This window comes from Musa acuminata, chromosome BXJ2-3 (assembly GCF_036884655.1).
Source record: "Musa acuminata AAA Group cultivar baxijiao chromosome BXJ2-3, Cavendish_Baxijiao_AAA, whole genome shotgun sequence".
In the NCBI taxonomy this organism is placed as follows: Eukaryota; Viridiplantae; Streptophyta; class Magnoliopsida; order Zingiberales; family Musaceae; genus Musa; species Musa acuminata.
Window position 1 is genome coordinate 5,892,495 of NC_088340.1, and position 21,028 is coordinate 5,913,522.

At 35.4% G+C, this 21,028-nt stretch overlaps 1 protein-coding gene across 1 annotated transcript in view; it reads right to left on the minus strand.

Annotated features, from left to right (window-relative positions):
* LOC103977620 (protein OPAQUE1) overlaps positions 1-21,028 on the minus strand; it is a 41,333-nt gene that overhangs the window by 12,241 nt on the left and 8,064 nt on the right. The window contains exons 9-21 of the mRNA XM_009393186.3: positions 19,150-19,296; positions 18,973-19,074; positions 15,209-15,266; positions 14,996-15,097; positions 13,528-13,565; positions 13,308-13,434; positions 13,032-13,205; positions 11,652-11,783; positions 8,216-8,325; positions 5,832-5,892; positions 2,775-2,952; positions 2,164-2,369; positions 1,310-1,429 (exon numbers count right to left, since the gene is read on the minus strand). Coding sequence (XP_009391461.2) covers positions 1,310-1,429; positions 2,164-2,369; positions 2,775-2,952; positions 5,832-5,892; positions 8,216-8,325; positions 11,652-11,783; positions 13,032-13,205; positions 13,308-13,434; positions 13,528-13,565; positions 14,996-15,097; positions 15,209-15,266; positions 18,973-19,074; positions 19,150-19,296 — 1,555 coding nt within the window. The remainder of the gene's footprint in view (positions 1-1,309; positions 1,430-2,163; positions 2,370-2,774; positions 2,953-5,831; positions 5,893-8,215; positions 8,326-11,651; positions 11,784-13,031; positions 13,206-13,307; positions 13,435-13,527; positions 13,566-14,995; positions 15,098-15,208; positions 15,267-18,972; positions 19,075-19,149; positions 19,297-21,028) is intronic.

Below are 21,028 nucleotides of genomic sequence, written 5' to 3' on the forward strand. Positions count from 1 at the left end.
TTGACAAACATTTGAGAAAGTGAGAGAGAGATGTGAAAGTGAAAAGAGGACAAAAGAGAAATAGAACACGGATAATCATATGCTGTAGCATGTAGTTAAAATCCAATGGCTTTTATAAATTACAGGTAAATACCATCTGCTTTTTATTTGTACATGTCTTAAGGTTTATAAAAAATTAAAATTTTATTATTTCCTTTCTTGTTTTCAATTTTTGATCTAGAATTATTTCCTGGCTGAATGCCATTTTCAACCATCCTTCAATTGACAATGTACGATAGGCATGTATAACAGAACTGACAGCATGACAACGATACATGATGCATCTATCATTGTACAACCATAAATACATTTCAATTTGATTTATTTTAAGCCACTCTATTCTTTTAATAATAAATAGTATTTCTTACAAGAGGCTCTTCTTTTCTCCAATCCTCACTACCTGTTCCAACTCCCACTCAACCAACAAGATCTTTGTTAATGTAGATCAACATCTTAATTGTGTATATTAGTAAGAATCATATTCGTAGTACATCTACTAATTCAAGTCATGCAAACATGTCAAGTAATGTTGAACTTTCTAGACATCTTTGAAATAAACTATGAGTTGTGAATGGTACAAAAAGATTAACTCATTCCAAGATGCAGCTTCTGATGGATTTCAGATATATGTATAGTACAACCAATAAAATTCAAGAATCTATTCTCTAAACTATTTTGTCTATAAAAGGTCAGAATTACATGTGGTGCTAAGATGACAGAAGATTAAGGTTTATTAGAGTTTCTAATGCTCATACAAACAACAGATACTAATGACCAAAATAATGTCATAGGTACTACATTGAAACCATCTCTCTCTCTATACATTCTATCACACAAAATTGAGTTAACAGCTTGAACATGTAGTCATTCGGGATCATGCATTTGCAATTCCTTGCACTAATTTCAGTATCATAAAATTTTCAGCATTAGCATTTCAGTGCATCTCCCAAAATTTCACTGGGAACTAGTACCAAGGATCATTAAGAATCCTCTGCAAGACAGGAAAACAAGTTTGTCATTCTAAATACAGTACTTCTACTTAGTATATTTTACTTTGTGATGGTTGGGGAAAGAACCACTTTGGTTGTTGCTCTATTAGTGACATGTTAATTTGAACCTATATTATCATGAGATTGCTGACATGCTGACATATTGAGGTGACTGCACAAACTTACATATATAACCAGTTCCAGTGGCAACATCAGCTTGTACCCAAAATTTGACAATTTAAGTCACATCTACATCACTGAATGAAAGGAAGAGATCGTACCAATTTAAGCCTCCGAAGCTCCCTTTTTGCAAGTTTACATCTCCAAGCACATTGAATGCACACCACAGCATTTCGGTATTCCTGAAAAGCCATGCATGTCTTTAACATTCTCCACCAAGCCTGTTCAGAGTGTTAGGAAACATCAGCTCTTGCAGATGAAACTTAGTTGCAGATGCAACACATATAAACAGACTAAGAAAAAGAAGCCCGACATTGATCTACGATAATGTGTAAAATGTAATTTAAAGGTAGTAGACACAACATAATTAAACAATAATTTACAAGAACAACCATGAAGTTGCAAAAGTCTGATCAGTTTCAGGACGAAGTGGAACTCCAGAAAGTCATGATATTATTCTGGAAGAAAATATCAAGAATGCCAATATTCGACAAGAGTCATCAGAAAATCTAGGAGTTCCAATCATATTTTACTAGTCGGGCAGAGCATGAAGCTGAAGTATTTATTCAGCAGCAGAAATAAATAGATAAAAAATTTAAAATTGAAAGTTATAAATTTAAAAAATAAATAATATCACAATGAAAACAATTATGAAATGGATCACCTACGTTCTTTTTAATTATGCACCAAGTCAAGAAATATTCAAGTTATACGTCAGACCACTGCTTGTATTAAAAACTACAAAAAACAGAGTCACTCAATTATACAAAAGGGGCTGACCAAGAAGATTGTGGTTGTAAGATTCACTGGCTTCAGATATATAAATTTGACCAAACCAAGATACATGTGACAGCAAGCGAATGGAAATAAACAACCATTTAGCATAATCAGCCAACACTAAAATGAGACATCAAAACCCTTTATGAAGTATAATATCAACATGATGAGAAAGAACCTGGATAAACACCGCAGCCCTATGCTCCTTAATACACACGTATCTCTGCCGACCAATGGAACTCCGAATACTAGATTGAATTACTACAACTGCTGAATAAACTTGCAAGAAAGTCCGCCGTAACAGCCATCTTCGAACATGTTTTTGAATTGAAACCGCAGCTGCTATTCGTCTTTTAGTTGCAAACATTCTTCTGGATAAACAGCCTAAAAACAATAGAAAAGAAATTCCAGACATCTTACTTCAATAGGAGCATGTCATCTGGGACAATCAGCATTCAACTAAGCTAACTAAACTGACATCACGAAAAAATGGACCATCATAGGTGTAAAATTTTGCCCACAACTTAAATTGGTCCAACTCTTAGTTTCGTTCTCTGGGTTATAATTGACTGATTCCTGGCTTAAACCTAGTACAACCCATATATCCAGTGTTTATAATCAAATACCATAAAAATAAATAATCACGATGTTGTCGAGAATCAAATGTTCAATGCACAGTATTTAAAAGTCAGAATTTAGTAAACATGATGATCATCGATGCACAATTATTTCAGTGAGTTCATACTTCTGTGTGCTCCTAATATAAAATAAAGCAATGATGTAAATTACCTCGGCAATATGCTTGGAGAGTAATTGCAGCAACTCGAGTCACAACAAACTCTCTATGAGCCACAAATGTTCTAAAACGATCCTGAATGAACTTCGCAGCATTTTCCAAAACCTCATTACGCCGTAAATCTAAGATTGCAATTTGACCAGCTCTAAGGAAAACTTTATTCCTGCCAAGCTGGTAAGAAGTACTGCTTTTGTAAGCTAATACCAAGTCATGTTCGATGACTCAGATAAAAATATATGTGGTCACACAGAGTAAACTTAGAAAGCTGAAAGCATGAATCTTTTTTTGTTTTTTTGCACGTAGGAGTCAAGAAGGCTATGAAAGAAGGATTTGAATGACATGAGCCAGGACAGTGATGATAACTAAACTAAATTATAGGAACTTCATTAATAAGCTTTATAGTAATAATATGACTTTTAAACAACTGCTTAAGGAACAGATCAACCTAAAAATTCTAAATGGTTGACAAACATATTTGTTCAGCAGACTGAAAAAACGAGAGCCCATTTTCACAAAGATATGGATATACTGAATACTGAATAGTACCAATAAAAAAGGTTATGATATTTTAAAAAAGAAAACTTGACAGTAGCAAAGCGTTACACAATGTAAGCTTACATTCTGAATATAAAGGTCAAATATATGGCCCTGTGTATGAGACACATATTTCAATAACCACATGATCAGCAACATCCACACAGAAAATTTGGAAATACCATAAAGTGTTATACTTAAGAATGTACCAACTTGCCCTAAGCCAAAAAAGCATTTTGCTTAGTCTGTGCCATGCACAACTAAATGGAAGAGCCTAAGAATTATAAAATTGCATTTCCATTACAGTGCAAGAAAATCTATGAGAGAAACTAAAAAACAATAATATTATCAAAATGTAAGAAAAGCTTCAGCACCTCAAAGTCTATAAAAAACATATCAAGGTTTCAGATATCTTAGCTTGTAATAAAGTTATCAAAATGTAGACAGTAAGAACTATGCTAAAAAGAGCCAGCATCCCTATAAATCAGACTCCATGTCAAGTTTTGGTAATTCAATGTTAACACAGGCAGATAAGTGAATTTGGGAAAATATAAAGATCTGTGTCCCCACCTCCAGAACCAATTTTGGAGAACCATGTTAGCAGCATGATTCTAGCATTTATTTTTAGACATTTTTTATATGTAAAATTCAGATAGGTATATAAGAATATTAATAATTATATTAAACAGCTATAATTATTGTGGAAAGTGATATGCTCTCTAAGTCAAAAAATTGGACACATATTAGTAAGTAGGAGACTGCTAGGCTCATTATTAGGAGTTTACGAGCTAATAAAATATGAATTAAGACTCTGCAATCACAAGAAATTCCACTACGGCCAAGCTTCAGCTGCTTTAGTTGTCACATCCCAACTCCCAGGAACTGGAGCTGAACTGCCACATTTAACATACTTATACATGATTATTTCAGATTCACAATGGATACATAACATAAGAAAAAGAGATACATTCTATAATAATACATAACAAACATTAGATATGTCTCATTTTACATATTATGATTGTTGACAACAACTAAAATCATTAGTTACCCATGCTAAGGAACTCAGATTTGTGCTTTCTTGGTACCACCCAAAAATAATAACAATGGCATTTTAATCATCTAGAAATTAACTAAACCACTTTTCATGACGATACAGCTTGATGCAAATAACAAACTCATTCCATAAATAAAAAATAATCCAATATGATTCTTAAACTTAAACAACCAAATGGGAGTCTAGAAGTACATAACAAACATACTCTCAATACTATCAATAGGAAAATTTGTTACAAACCATCCTTATTAATAAATCACTTTTAATATGAGAATGTCATTTCAGAATTATAATATTATATAGCAAACATACTTATCATGATAAGAGAATATTAAGAACTAATGTTACTAAAAGAAATACAAACAAATTCAACTCTGAAAAATATGGAACATTCTAAATTGTCATAATTAAGTGTGTAAAAGAGGCTTGCATAAAGGTATACAGAGAAAAATAAAAAATACAAAGATGTATTTCAAAAAGGAAACACTTAAAAATATAAAATAAGTGAAATCCAAAAGTATGATGCAATATCATTCACAACTTATTTGGTTAAGACATATGGAGGTCTTCTATTCATCATATCTTAATCCTTTTTTACTTTCTCCTTCTACTCTATTATTTCCTTATTCCAATCACTCCGTTTCCACCTTTACCTTTAAGTGGTTAGATACCCAAAAGAGTGTCTTATATTTTAATGATTCGGGTTGTAGATGGAGAAGCAATATCATGTATGACATATAGGTAGGTAAGATGAGCTTCCTTTCTTATTGAATGTCATACAAAGTGACAGCAGCCCATTAAAGTTGTCATGCATGTGACATCTAATATATAAGACTAATTTAGATAGCCATGCATGCTGACACCTAACAGATGAAGTATCAACATGGAATAGACTCACCTGATTTCTTATAACTATAACATTTCTTCATTATATATAATATACTGTTAAACATTTTTGGTATTATTATATGAACCTACAATGACTAAACAATGAGTTATCAGTTTTTTGAAACAAAATTATATTCCTCTATGCTTGGTTCGCTTTATCAATCTATACCAATATACCGATCGGCCATCGGTACAATACATATCAAGCCATACCAACATACTGACATACGGTGCAGTGGGGCATACCGATGTACTGATACATACTGCCCATACTGACCCCCTATCAAACTGGTACATACCGCCGTATTGAGCGGTGCACTACGGTATGACAAACTTTGCCTCTATGTCAATTGTTCTCTATCCATTCATCCAGAATCCCAGCACTTCAACTCATAACCATCAACAAAAAGGTTAAGTCTTACAAGATACGAGCAATAAGAAAAATATATAGATAGCATACATAACATACTAATCAGCAATAAAGCATGTCCATTATACTCAAAGAAATGCTTCGCAAGTAGCAAATTGAATTTAAGAAGCATAAAAAGGAATTCATAAGCAATAATAATACTTGGAAATTTTCAAGCTTCAACTTATGAAGAATTCCTCTTGTCAATGCCTTTTCATCATAGCTGCCAGATAATATGGAACAAAGAAACATAGATCAAAATTATTAAAAAGGTAATAATAAAATCAAATAACTTGTGCTAACATCCACAAGGCATGCATACTAGCCTAGCTCAGAATCATACAATGCGGGAAGGGTATTAGGTAACTCTCATGCCACCATACAATAATCTTTGCAATAGATTATGATGAAATTATGACTGCCATGTACCTTGAAACTAAAATTCAAAGAGTATGCAAGTGTTTGCATCACAAAATGCATCGTATGCCAGGAATATGCATTTGGCATATATTCGAAGTAGCTTCAAGGAACAACACATGGACGAAAGATATTGTATATGGAATGAGTAATGCAAAAAAGAACACCACATATAAAGCCACCCATTCATATGATTTTTCCTCTCTACTGGAAACAGAGGAATGATTGAGATACCAATGCACACCCAGGCACTACTCTGTGGATGGCATGCCAAAGACAAGACCACATAGAAGTGCCAAATCCATGGAACAGAAAAAATAAAGGAGAAAGAGAAAAAGATAATATAAATAGAAAAGGAAATTCTCTTTTCACTTGGTAAATGTGAACTTAGTGATACCATGAACTCTTGAAAGAAAAATGTTAAAGCAACTATAGTTAAAGCTACACCGATAAGTAAGGCTAAAAAAAAAAAGATTGGTTGAACGTTCTAATTCATGCAGTTACAAAGTAGACTACCAAGTTCAATAACAAAGCTTTCATTGCATAGAAGGGTAGGATCCGATGGTTCATTGTGATGGACTAAGGTATGCCACATTGCCACATGCATTAAGGCCTCAAAGCTTTGAATTCTTTAAATGTTATTATAATTATATGCTTCTTTGCTTCAAAACTTCATTAGATGGTTTCAAGAGTATGAATGTCTAAATGAATTTTATCCTTCTTTTGTTGGTTTTATGTCTATGAATCCAGATAACTTGAGATTAGCTAAATATTATCAATGATCATGACAGTGAACCACAGCAATCCAACATGAAAAGCAATCCATATAACACTTGTCCAAATAGTCCTCATGCAAGCACCAAACAGGTAGTCAGCAAGTGCAATCTCCCACATAAGCAAATAGATCAAAAGTGTCAGGCAAAGCAATCCCCATGAGGAACTCCTTGGAGAATGGCATCCCCCAGTTGATTTTAAGTCTACATCTCATCCTTAGGCAAGGAGCTATTCGAGATTTTTAACCCAATCAAAGTATCCAGCCAGTCATCCTCTGTGGAGTTCACAGTCGAGGCTCAACATCCCCTGTCCCAACTGTCTTTGAACTGGAAAATGCCAACCAGTATGTACCAACATCAATGAAAGACATACTCTATTACTATAGCAGACATCTGGAAAATGCTGACACACACACGCTCATTACTAGTTGGTAATCACTACCTAATTGTTGGACTGAATCATTAGCCAAAATTGTCGGACTAAGATGGGTCAGGATTGGATAAAATGTCAGATCCAACCAATTCTATCAGTTCTAAACAACCTCGATCAAGCATGGGTCTAAGCAACAAGTCTTATTGATCCAAAAGATTTGATCAGTCCAACCCAATCAAAATTTTGAATTCCAACAAACCTCAAAAGCAATTAGGATAAAACAAATAACCTCAAGAATCACAGTAAATTAACACAAATTAAGCATGCCAAAGCCCCACCTTCAGTGTTTCACTCAGCCTATTCATGTCAAACAAGTATACATACCAAGGAATACGTCCACAAGTGGCATCAGGGCTTACCGCTAGGGAAGCACTGTGAACAGTGCTTACCATCCAAAGTTTTGACCCTAAAACTTGTTGCACACAATACTCTGGCGCCTCCCCAAAACAAAAAAACCAAAAAAAAAGAAGAAAACCTCCCTCTCACGCCACATGCCAGTGGTACCCCTCTCCTTCTATGCAGCCACTGCCTCCTACTCTTCTATTCCCTCCCTCCCCTTGTACTGCAGTATATTCCAGCATAACATATGTCAGTACACCTGAATGTGTTGAACCCTCATGTATTAAATCATCTTCTTGCCATCACATCTCATAGTGTATCCACTTAGAGAATAAAAGTCCTGTGAACTGAAAGCGAAGTACAACTATATGCAGCTATAACCAACTTGTAGAACTAATAAGGCTTTGATACATAGAATGTCCACCCTTCAAATCCAAAAGCAGGTAAAAACTACATTTAACTGGGAAAAAAATTAACTAAAGATGCAAGACAAATAGCACATCAAATAAAAAAAGTGCAAGCAGTTCAAATTAATGCAACAGCCACTGCCAGTCATAGCAGAATAAGCTCAGTAAATCAACTACCTTCCATCCAAAAGTTCAGGAGCTAAAAGCCCAAATCGGTCTATAAATTCCGAATAAAATCTTCTAGTCGGATAACCAGCAAGACTTATTCGAACAGCCTCAAGAACACCCTGCATACAAACATACATGATGACCAAATAGCTTGCTGCAACTAATTAAAAGAACACAGATATAAGAGACTAGATATGATAAACAACATTCTGAACCAGTGAATGATATCTAAAATGTCAAGTAACAAAACTAAGAAGACAATTAAGATAAAGCTGTAGTAGGCAAATGTGAGATGTACAAACAGGCATGGTACTTTGATATACAAGCAGTTGTTTCCATACATTGTGGTTGCACTCACATTTTAAGATACTCCAAATCTAATTTTCCGACATGACTCAAAAATCTTCCACACTGGAAAGAAATTAGATTGAACTAGTGGCCTATCTACCAAGACAAATTTTCTTTGTCAAAAATATATAGATTTGCAAGGAAGCTAATACTATCAACTCAAGATAAATCCATTCAAGCTCCTCAGGATATTGTGGATATTATGCTAATGAGGCAATATGGATGCTTAGCTATGACAAGCAAAGAGATAGCTATGGTGAGCCGTAACAACTGTAAGAGCACTGTGGACAGTATCCAAATAAAAAAACTCAGTTATCACCAAGGCACCTAAATCTCCTATGCCTTAAGAGAGGAGCAAATCCCCTATAAAAAACATTAAGACACAAAACAACTATTTTATCAAGATGTAAGTACTGTCTACGAAATTAAAATTATAGAAATCTTAGTTTTGCATTATTAAATGAGGTGTACTAATTGTCATGCAACAATACAAAACAAGTGCAATGGAAATATGCACAACAGAGTACAAAGGTTTAAGGAAAAGAAATAAGCAATCCCTTATTGAAGATAAACCTAGTTATATGAAGATACCAATACGCAATCCCTTACGCACAACAGGAATAACAAATTCACCAAAAGGTGCTCCAAAAATGAGGTTCATCTTCAATGAGGTCATGTGGCTACATCTTTTTTATTCTTTTACTACAAGCTATTAATTTTGGTTGGGATTGGACAATTTTCTCTAAGATCAATCGATTGTGGCTGATTCCAACAGATTAGAGCTGATTCCAGCACGAAATTTTTGTTTGTAATATGCTGGAGTCACACCATATACTAAATCAGAAAGCAAAGGAATAACAGAAAGAAAGAAGAGGAAAAAGAATAAATGTAAGTATAGTATTAAATTGATAATCTTTTTTTCATGGACACTGGGAAAGCATTTCAACCCAACATCAACAGGAATTCAAAACGGAAACTTCAAAACAGGGTCCAACAAGATTCTCGATTTTCGATATTGGACTGATACTGGTCCATGGCTGGACCAATAAGGGTTTGGTCCATTCCAGCACATTGACACGATATGCTGGAACGTATTTGTTGGACAAGTAAATACCACTCATACCAGTGATTTAAAAAGCGCTAGGCGCTCGCCCGAGCAAAGCAAGGCGTTAAAATATAAAAATATATAATATAATTAATAAATATAATTATTTGAATAAAAATATGATATTAAATTAAGAAAATCTTGCAAAATCACAATATCACATTAACAAAAACTCTTAAAATTCAAAACAATAACAATAATTTCAAATAAATAAAAATTAACAGTATTAAAATCAAAATAATATATTATTAATATAATAAATAAAAATATTGTTATTAGTATACAGTTAGCAATATATTGTTAATATATTGTTAACAGTATACTATCGAAGTAAGAAGAGTGTGAGTAAGAGGAAGATCGAGGCTGCTGACTGAGAGCAACGATAGCGATAGCGGTAGCAACGAATAGCGACAGCGGTAGCAGCGGGAGCGGGAGCAGTGAGCAACGACAATGGTAGCGGTAGCAGTGAGGAGCGGGAGCAGCGAGCGACTACAACAGCAACGGTAGCAACGAGCAGTGACAGTGGGAGCAGGAGCGGCAACACTGGTAGCAACGAGCAACGAGCAGCGGCAACAGGAGCGGCGATAGTGATAGCGAGACGGAGAGCGGCGACAGTGGCAGCGGTAACAGCAAGCAACGGCGAGAAAGGTTAGGGTTGAAAAGTCGCAAGAAGAAGGCTGATATTAGTGCTTTAGTTGGTTCAATTGAACCAAATAAAGCAACGAAGACCAAACCAAACCGAAAACGTTGGTTCGATCGCCTGATTTAACCCGGGCGCTTGCCTGAAGCGCCCAACGCCTGGGCTCGAGTGAGCGCCCAGGCGGCGCCTCTTTGAAGCGCGCTGCCTGGAAATGAAACAAGGCGTTCAGGCCTCGCCTTGCCTTGCCCGAGCACCTAGGCGAGCCCCCAAGCGCCTATAGAAATCACTAACCCATACCGAATCAGTCAAAGCAATTTTTCAATCAATGGTGTCCACAAGTACATGGGCACAAGATATCATTGATATTATCCATTCTTGTCCAAAGTCATTTTTATCATTCTTTTCCTAGGTGGTTCAAACTCTTTTTAACAGTGAGATTGTCCATAATTCAATCAAGGAAGAAGCCGAAAGAAAATAGACCATTAGGAACATTTAACAATTCCCCATTGCTTTTCGGGACAACACAGCACCATGATCCACCTCAGTCTATCGATCACCACCAGTCCATCAAAGGGGAGGCAGAATAGGAAATCCAAGATGCCAATAGAGAGGTTTGTGAGTTTTTTTTTCACTATAATCTTCAGATTGTTTCAATTTGTTTCATTTCTATTCAGCCACCATGTTTCAGCCACATAGCAGCCATGTCAACTGGCTCAGCACAGAATGCATACCACACAGCCTGCTGACAGATTAATGACACTTGTCCAACGGACCACATGGTTGTTTCTGTCTTTTGATATTAAAAAATAATAGATTCAACAAATGCTACATTATTGAAATGTCAGAAGGGCACTATACACTGCAGATGAAGTGAAAAAGTAAGCAGTTAAGCATAGCATTTAAGAATCACAAAAAAGATCCTGTTGTAAGTATTTGCCGAGAAAAGAATATAATGGTACAAATTTCAGATTTATATACAATCAAATCTAGGGCAACTAAAACAGTGTTTATCTTTAGTTTAGAATTAGTTAAAAACAGTAGACAACCTAAACAATCACAAAATAAATGTTAGGAAACTTTTAAAAAAACTCTAATCTCCCTACACGTACAAATTGATGAAGAGATCAAAATTTTGTAACCAATCACAACAAAAATAATTTATCCATAACAAGAGCACAAGACAACTTCTACATAAAGAAAAGAATGCTATACCAACATAAGAATCAAATAAAGCAAAAGAAAAACCTAAACAAACTAGAAGATCTTGAATATGTATAACAATAAAGGTTGTACTATAATAATTCAAAGCTAGTACAAATTTGGCATATAAAATGAACTAAAATGGTACTTACTCCACATCGCAATTGATGTAGGACACTCTGATTCTCAAACTTCTGTGGGCGGTTTAAAGAATTTGGCTTTACACAACGTATGTAATGAGGTTCTGTTGAGTTCAGTGTTTCCATGAGTGATTGAAGTTGTTGCTACAAAAGATTGGTTAACAAAACATGTAAATAGCAACACAAACACAATGCTTGAATTGCTGGAATACGATTATAGCTGAAACTACAAGTACCAAATCAAGGAGTTTAAAGTGCATATCAAGCTAGAAATTAATTACAACAATGTAGATAGGTCATCGAAAAAAAAATTATCATGAACATATAGTTCAGTGCAGAACACGATTTGGCAGGGAGTATTATTTTGATCTTTTATGAGTCATATAAATAGAATGGCATGATATGCAAAACTTTTATTAGACAGATAAACCAGATCTGTATATTATGAGTTCTTTGAGTCGGAGATAGTAAATATGTTGTGGACCACTATCATCCAAGATTTTTCATGTTAAATTTGGGTGGCCATGCATGGAACTCTAAGTTGAGTGTGTAAAAAAGGATTAAGCATATCTTCAGAGAAAAAAAATACAACATGACGCTACAGGAATTAGTACTGATTGCCAGATGAGAACCTTCATAGTAGAGAAAGTTCACATTAGATTTAACAAGTCCATATGTAAAAAGAACAAGCTTGATATAAGCTCATCAAAATAGAGACTGACAATATCACCTAGGCCTAGAGCATGTTCGGTTATCCTTAAACAGAAAGTGGGGAATGGGCACTGGCGTGTTAAAGGTCATAAATCCAAACTTTTTGGCCTATCTAATATCTTCACTATGTCACTTCCATCCAAAGTGGTAATATAAACTTTTAGAACTATTTTTTTACATGTGAAATTCGAACATTAGGAGCCTGAGCAATTGGAAACCGATTATGCCTCAAGCTGCATATTTAATCTCATATAAGTTTTTTTAGAAAATCACAACAAGAATCCAAACCAAAGATAAAGGCACAATCTCCTTCAAGAAAATGTCACTTTGCCTACCAGTCAGTGATGTCAATCAAAATAATTACTTACAAATAATAACAGAATGAATCATTACTGGATCAGGTCCTTGGAAATTTTGACAAGTTGCTTATCAGGCACAGCATAGACCTTTCACATTAGACGTCAAAAGTAAATGAACTCAAAGAAGGCCCAAAACACATCGTTGACCAGGTATATAACATTTACCAACAAGGTACCATGCTTCCTAGACAGATATCCCACAACTGAGTTCCTTTAGATCGCATACAACTTAACTAGCTCTCTATCAACAAAAACAAGCACAAGTAGGTACAACTACATCTTTCTTTCACTGTCAAAAAACTAAAGATTGACAAAAGCACACCTTAAATCTGGAGGCGACAGATGAAAATTTGTATGATGATCTCGAGGACTCCTCAGGTAGTGAATCAAACAGTCCAGAAACAAAAGGACATCTTGAAGATGACAAAAGATTACAGTGTTCAATAACAATGTAATCCCGATTTTTATCTAGAAAAGATTTTGTCTGATAAGTCACCTATAGGAAGGAAAAAAACCACAAAAGTATAAGTTAAAATGTTGCTCAAGAAATGAGGTACATTATTGCTCAAAAATCACAAAGTCTACATATTGCACCTACCTTTCCAGCATAATGTAAAATGGTGAAATCTGTTTCAGAAAACTTTTCCTTTTCTAATCTGGAATGTGATCTGAAACTCTGAAATAGTTTAGTAGAAAATGTTTCATGTGTTGACCTTGGGAACATGCTGACAAAAGAAGATGAGGTTTTAGTCCTTTAAACACCAAAATAAGGTAAAATAAGCAATATGACAAACAAAATAAAGAAGGTTATTTGTTACCAAGCTTCATCCAAGAGAGAAATTATTCCAATGGGTTTCTGCAAAAGAACAATACAAAGCAACATTAAATATTTGTATTTGCACAACAAGAACATAACAAGTAAAAGAACAACATCAATGATCACTATAACAAGATTAGGCAAGCTATGGAGGCAAACTATTAACACTCAAGTTACATAGTAAACTATCGAATAATAATAACAGGAGATCCAAATTTTTGTTAGAAAATTTTGGACCATCTGTTTCAACTATGCCTTCACTAGTTTTTCTTAATGTCTTAAGAAATGATTGCAAGTCATACCTGATTTCTAATATGGTATAATCAATAAATGTCACAACATGAATTTTATCTTAATAACTGTAAATTCATGTTTCGAGGAGTTAATGGAGCAAGGCGATCTCCTTTGAACAATCAGCTCACTTCCCAACAAGGTGCATTGTTCAACCAAATCATATAGTTCGTGGTCGAATCCGATTCCAACAAAATACTCCTAATTTCATATCAGCATCACCAAAGTCCAAGACTATTCCTGCTGATTCTTGGTTGTGCGATTGCCAATCGATATAAAACAACTTGAACCACTGGACACAACCGAAGCTGGCTAATTTTGACAACTTACGACAATAGTACAGACTAGAAAAAAGACAGAGAAGAGGGAAGGGAATATGGAAAAGAGAAAAAAATAACATAAAAGTCAAAGATCTATGATGTCAATCAAGGATAAGATTCTGTTATTGCTTCCTTCTTATTGCAATCATCGGATTAGCTGTTGCAATATCCACCACCTACCATCATGAAAAATAAAATTGAAATGATAAAGAGAGAAAAAAGTTAAGGATAGATAGTAGTCATTCAACTCATCAGCGAACAGGAGAAACATCACAAAGATTGATGTCATGGCATTCGGAATTAACCCATCACCATGCTGTATCCCATTGGTTATAAGGGATCATTTGCTTGGCATATGACATGATATTCTGTGGCTATAATTATGTTAACCCATCACCATGATGTATCCCATTGGTTATGAGGGATCGTTTACATGGAATATGAAATGATATTCTGTGGCTATAATTATACAAAAAGTCTACAAACATTGATAGCATATTTCTACTTAAAAGGACACAGACCAGAAATTCTAAATAGTAGAAATAATAACACTCCTAATAACAACATGCAAAACAAGGCTTTTAATCTCAGATACCAAATCCAGACCGGTCCTAGCCCCGACTGGTATAGGTCCACATGGTTTACCCTGGTCCACATGCCGGTAGGTTGTCGGAACAATTTAGTAGCCTATGCCAAACTGATAGTATTGCAAATCTTGATACAAATAATGGCTTCTTCCAGGTCATGGGAAACATAAATTTTAAATGCACATCACCAATACCACAAATATCATACAATTAACTAATAAAAGTGTGCATAATGCCTCAATTTCTACAAAAGAAAGGAGTTAATAAGAACCTTCTCAATCAAATCCAAAACATCTTGATTGTCTATGAATTCAATATAGCTCCAATTAATTTCCTCATTTCTGTATTCTTCCTGCTCCATTTTAAAAACATGCTGCAGCACCAGTGTCACACAAGGTGAAATGTCATTTGAGACAACTAAAAAGTTATATTTATAGCACGCTAGAACCATATGCATCCAAAACACAAAAATCTCATAGTTTACCTCATTAAAATGTTGTTGAAGCTTTTCATTTGCAAAGTTGATGCAGAATTGCTCGAAGCTGGATAGAAACATATAATCAGTGACCGAAGAAAATAGCTGCACATACAGATATAAATAAGATAAAAAAAAATTCAAAAAGTAATTGCTTTATTTTACAGATAACCACCTCGCCTTCCATGGAAGTTGATCATGGTTTATTTTTCGAAGATCACATCCACTTTTTACATCCAAAAGTTGCAAGGGAATATATATGTTTGAGCATCAACATCACAAACCTCACATGGTGAACTGTCAATTCATGGAAAAATGCACCTAACCACTATTTCTAGAGTTTAACTTAAACAGAGCTATTGAAAAAAGAAACATAAACCTAAATAAAGTCCATAGAAAATATCTAAGAACATCCAAAACATATTTAACAGCAAAAAAATGATTCAATCTCGAAAGCAAGATCAAGCCAAAAACTAAACACTTCCTATTTCAAAAGTTCCTACTGCAAGTGAAAGTCCTTTTAAGTCGCATTTAAATGATGGTTTGTCTTCAGAGAAAGAATGTAAATACAGTTGTAATTTTCTTAATGAAAATAAAATAGTTATTTTAGGTTATTGACTCTAGTTATCTTTTTCCACTGGACTGTTTCTTCCAACTTCTTAGCACCCCTCTCATCCGCGGTTTCTGTATGCCTCCACAAATTCCATACCCTGCCTAAAAATCCATGTCATCCAGCAGTCATATTATTTAAATCTGAAAATAATCATGGATGATTACTACTCTAGAAGGAGACAATGCCAAGATTCCCGATATTATGATTACCAGATATGTTTGAAAGTGGACGGTTCTGATTACCTCTATGAAACAGGGCCTTCCACTGCGTCACAACAAACTTTTTGCTCAAAGAACTTTTAGAGTGCAATCAAAAGAGCATATTACATGTCTACTTGATCTTTTAAATGGCTAAGATGCATCTACTATACTCAACAAAGAATCTTAATGCAAGCACAGCCCATTCAAAAACCACCTTTTTGCTTAAAGAACTTTTAGAGTGCAATCAAAAGAGCATATTACATGTCTACTTGATCTTTTAAATGGCTAAGATGCATCTACTATACTCAACAAAGAATCTTAATGCAAGCACAGCCCATTCAAAAACCACCTTGACGTAATGGATCAAACTGGACAACATATTTATTTGCCCAATAAACTGGGTCTAACAATAAATCAACCTGTAGTATCTTAGTACAATAAGCAACCAACAGTATGCCCTGGGCCATAGCAAGCAATATGGTTTATATTTGGATCCTACGTTTGTACAACACATTATGTTCATAACACATATTACTTATAGCATCTAATAAAGAATGTGGTGGATGAAATTGACAAGCTACAGATCTTAATTTCAAGATTGATGATAAACTATTTTGCATAATTTCCCAAGCTACAATTCTTAATTCTTAAAAATTTCAAGAGCAACTGATGCAATTAATGAGGTATAACAATTACTTCATTGTTCCGACAGATCCAACTTTTGAGGAACACTAAGAATTCACTTGTTACTTTAGGGAACTCTAAAAGACACTAATAATTAACTTGTTTCGACCCTGCTAAGCAGTAGCGATATCAGACCACGATGTTAATGCTTGATGTATATAACCTGCAAACATGATTTTGTTATTAATAGTTAACATAGACTGAAAACAAGCCATCAAAACATGGCACAAGTGAGACCAATTTGAATTATCAAAAGCAAGATCTTCGATTTCGAATAACACCATCCGTACCGGGCGGTACGTACCTGTTCGTCAGCAGACCGATACACAGACCGCCCACTACCGGGCCACACACACACACCCCGAGTGGTATACCGTCGGTATACAGTACCGTACCATACCAAGAGAATCTCGAAACTTCAGTACGGTACGATATTTCAATCCTTGATCAAAACCAAGTAGAACTCAACCAAGACTAGCTTTATACAATGTTAGGATTCCCTAAATTCTCTGAGTCTAAGTTGGACCAAATTTGATCTAGTTGATTATCCACCATGAATGTGAAGCCAACACTTCACTGCCGCTACAACTTCAACACTTTCCAAATATCTCTCTCCTTGCTGAAACACAATCCTTTTTTTTCCTTGACTGCAAATCAAGGACACCAACAGCAACATCACATTTGCCAATACCTGCAAGAATGCAATCACCAACACCTCTGAGGTCATTCCTTCCACACCTCCAGCACCCTCATGACCACTCCAACCAACAAAACATTACATTCTTCATTTCCTCCTGCTTGTTCTCTCCCTCCTACTCTCAGAAATGCATCCAAGAGACTACAATAAGGCCTCCTCAACACATCAGCAACCTCAAGGGATACAACATTTCCACTTGCAGACTTTGCCAAAACCCCAACGAGATTGTGGGAGCTCGCAACTATCACAAGGAGAATCACAGCCTCTTTGAAAAAAATTCTTTTGCTATTAGTAACCAACAAGCCCAACAGAAAAATTATTCTGATTTAGTTTTAGTTTCAGTTTCATTGACACAAACTGTTGCCAAATCAAACTCAATCACTAAAATAAATCAAACGACAAAATTTGGCTATTTAAATTCCAACCAATAGCATACTATAGTTCAACGATTTCAATAGGTGCTTGGGTGCTCGCCTACGCGCTCAGGCGAGGCAAGGCGAGGCCCGAGCGCCTCGCTTCATGTCTAGGCAGCGCGATTCAAAGAGGCGCCGCCTGGGCGCTCGCCCGAAGTGCTCGGCGCCTGGGCTCGGGCGAGCACCCGAGTTAAACCAAGCGACCCTAGTGCTTTAGTTGGTTCAATCGAACCAACTAAAGCACCGATATCAGCCTCTCAGCATCCCTCTCACGACTTCCCCAACCCTAACCCTGCTCACGATTCTGCCACTAACATTTCCTCTCCGTTGTCGCAACCTCTTTCCACTGTTGTTGCCTCTCTCCGCTGTCGCTGCTCGTCACTGCCACTATCGCTGCTCGCTGCTACTATCACTGCTCGCTACTGCTGTCACTGTTCGCTGCTGCTATCGTTGCTCGCCGCTCCTACTATCACTGCTCGCTACTGCCGTTGTCGCTGCTCTCAGTCAGCAACATCGGTCTTACTCTTACACTGCGCTCTCGCTACCGCTGCCGTTGCTCACTGCTACCACTGCCACTATCGTTGCTCATCGCTGTTGTCACTGCTTGCCACTGTCGTCGCTACTATCTTACTCTTACTCACTCTTCTCACATCGACTCGATAGTATACTATTAATAATGTATTAACAGTATACTGTTAACTGTATACTAGTAACAATATTATATTTTTATATTTTAGCACCTCGTTTCGCTTGAGCAAGCGCCTAGAGCCTCGGGCGTTTTTGGATCTTAACGCCTTTTAGCGCCTAGCGCCTTTTAAATCACTGCTATAACTATAATCCATTAGCAAAGTAAACCATGATGTCAATGACTAAATAATTCAAAGTTCAAACTAACATCAATGATAAGCATAATTAGCGAGGTAAAATGCACCAACAAAGTATTTCTAGTTACAAAATATTTCAACAAACTTGGAAATATAAAAACACATAAGTTAGAGAAACTCAGTGATCTTAAATTTATTAAGAGACAATATGGTCTTTAACAACATAACCAAAACATATTATCTGTAAAGAACAAGGCTACCAATTTAATTATATTGTAGTATGAACAAATAAAAGATTTAAATATAAAATGCAGTTATGGTTGTACATGAATAGTTCTTCACCTGTTATTTTGGAAGCACTCAAAGCCATAAATGTCCAAGACTCCAATCTGTATCTTAGAATCTAGGTCTTGCCCAACAGACTTGTTAATAATTTCAACAAGCCTGCAAAATTAAGGTCATAACAAGTGATATGCATTATAATAAGATAATAAGTTGAAGAATGAAAGAAGGTCATACCAGTCAAACAATCGAGAATATACAGTCTTTGCTAAAGCATCACGATTAGCAGCAGCAGCAGCACAGTCAAGTGCTTTAATTATAATTCCTTCACGGGTCTGTATTGCACGTGTACACAATGTTGAAATCATAAGGTCAGGATTGCACCTGCCAAAGAATGTTAAAACAATATGATTCTCTTGCTAAGCACAACAAGAATTAATGACCTAAAAGCACAAGTTCAGCTAAATGGACAATCCAGAATTAATTAGTTTGATGCAAAAGAATGATAGCAGCAGCAACAGAAGAGCTTAAGTTGGAAAGGAGTTTCTTAAAATAAACAGATCATCATTATGTCATGAAGCAAAATCTTATCGTGACGTTATGTGTTTTTTTACTTAACTGCCCCAAGATTTACTATCCATCCAAAGGTTCTACATTACAACTGATTTACGGTAGATATGTCACATATTACACCAAAGTTTTTGTTATGCATCTTATGCAAACAAGCATTTTTACTAATAAAGATTTAATCAATAAAAACTGACAATTAAAAATAAACCTCATCTAGTCTAATCAGAAATAGCTGACTTTAGTTTATCTTGTTTGATCATTTGGGGGAACATACCCAGTTAAGAATTCGTTTTTTCTTCGGCTTTAAAATTTTTTACTTCTTAAACTTAGATGATTTTACTAACAACAATTTATGAACAAGCATTGCTACCATTTAAATCATAGTATGATAATTTAATTCCTTTCATGAAGTTAAAAGACTCTGAGTTTGTTCCATTACAAAATCATTGCTCAAGCAAATTTCATGTGCAGCCAGTTCTAATAACCAAAATGTAGTAATCAACTGTTTTTAATGGTAATGTAGGACAAGCTCATCATGCACAAAGGAGGGTGGCTTTTTCAGTGAGAACTGAGGAAAGAAAACAAAGAGAAAATAATGAAAATAATGGAAAATATTTAAAAATAACTACTGGTTAAAGGATAGAACTCCCAGTATCAAGGTCTCACACCTTCGTATGTGAACAATGAATTTATACTATCAAAAATATAAAAGTAATCTCACACCCTCACATATAATGTGAAAAACAAACTCAAATTATTGACCCCTGATCTGATGTGCCATTACATTTCATTTCCCCTTTTTATAGATCCCAAGTACAAGAATAAAAAGAAAAACTTACAAAGAATTATGGTATGTCACTCATTGTAACTTTCCTTCTTTGAAGAAATTAATTTTCCTTTTGATGATATCTCTTTGATATATTTTCACTTCAGTATAAACTTTAAGAAAAAAACTTCCTTTTGGAGATTAAATCCTCGATGACACTCAATGCTTGTTTCCTTGCTTTTTTCTTTAGAATCTTCACTCAAACCTATAATTGCTTCCTTCCTTTTGCTTGGTTTTCTTTTTGTCCTTCTTGGACAAGCTTTGTATAGCAACTTATGAAACTTGCATTATATATCAACGATCACCATTTCGAGCACCAAATCCATTTTGGTAATCTATCGTATCAGTACATATCGATCAGTACTAGTGCACCAACATATGGTACACCAATATGTAGCAGTGTTTCAGAGAGGAAAAAAAAGAGGGAGAAGAGAAAGGGGCAGTATAGGAATAGAGGAGGAAGAAGGTAAAAGAGGAAGCGGTGGAGGAAGAAATGGAGAAAGAGAAGAAGCAACAGCAGCGAAGTAGCGGCAGCGGCAGAACAATTGTGGCAGTAGCAATGTTGAATGCGAGAAGAGGGCTTGTGCTATTTTAGATTTTCTATTGTTAAGTTGGATGGGCGCCATTATGATTTTATTTTTTATTATTTTTATTCAACTGGACCAGGCCACTCGAAATGGGATAGTCTACATACCGGCCCATGCCCGAACTGATACATAC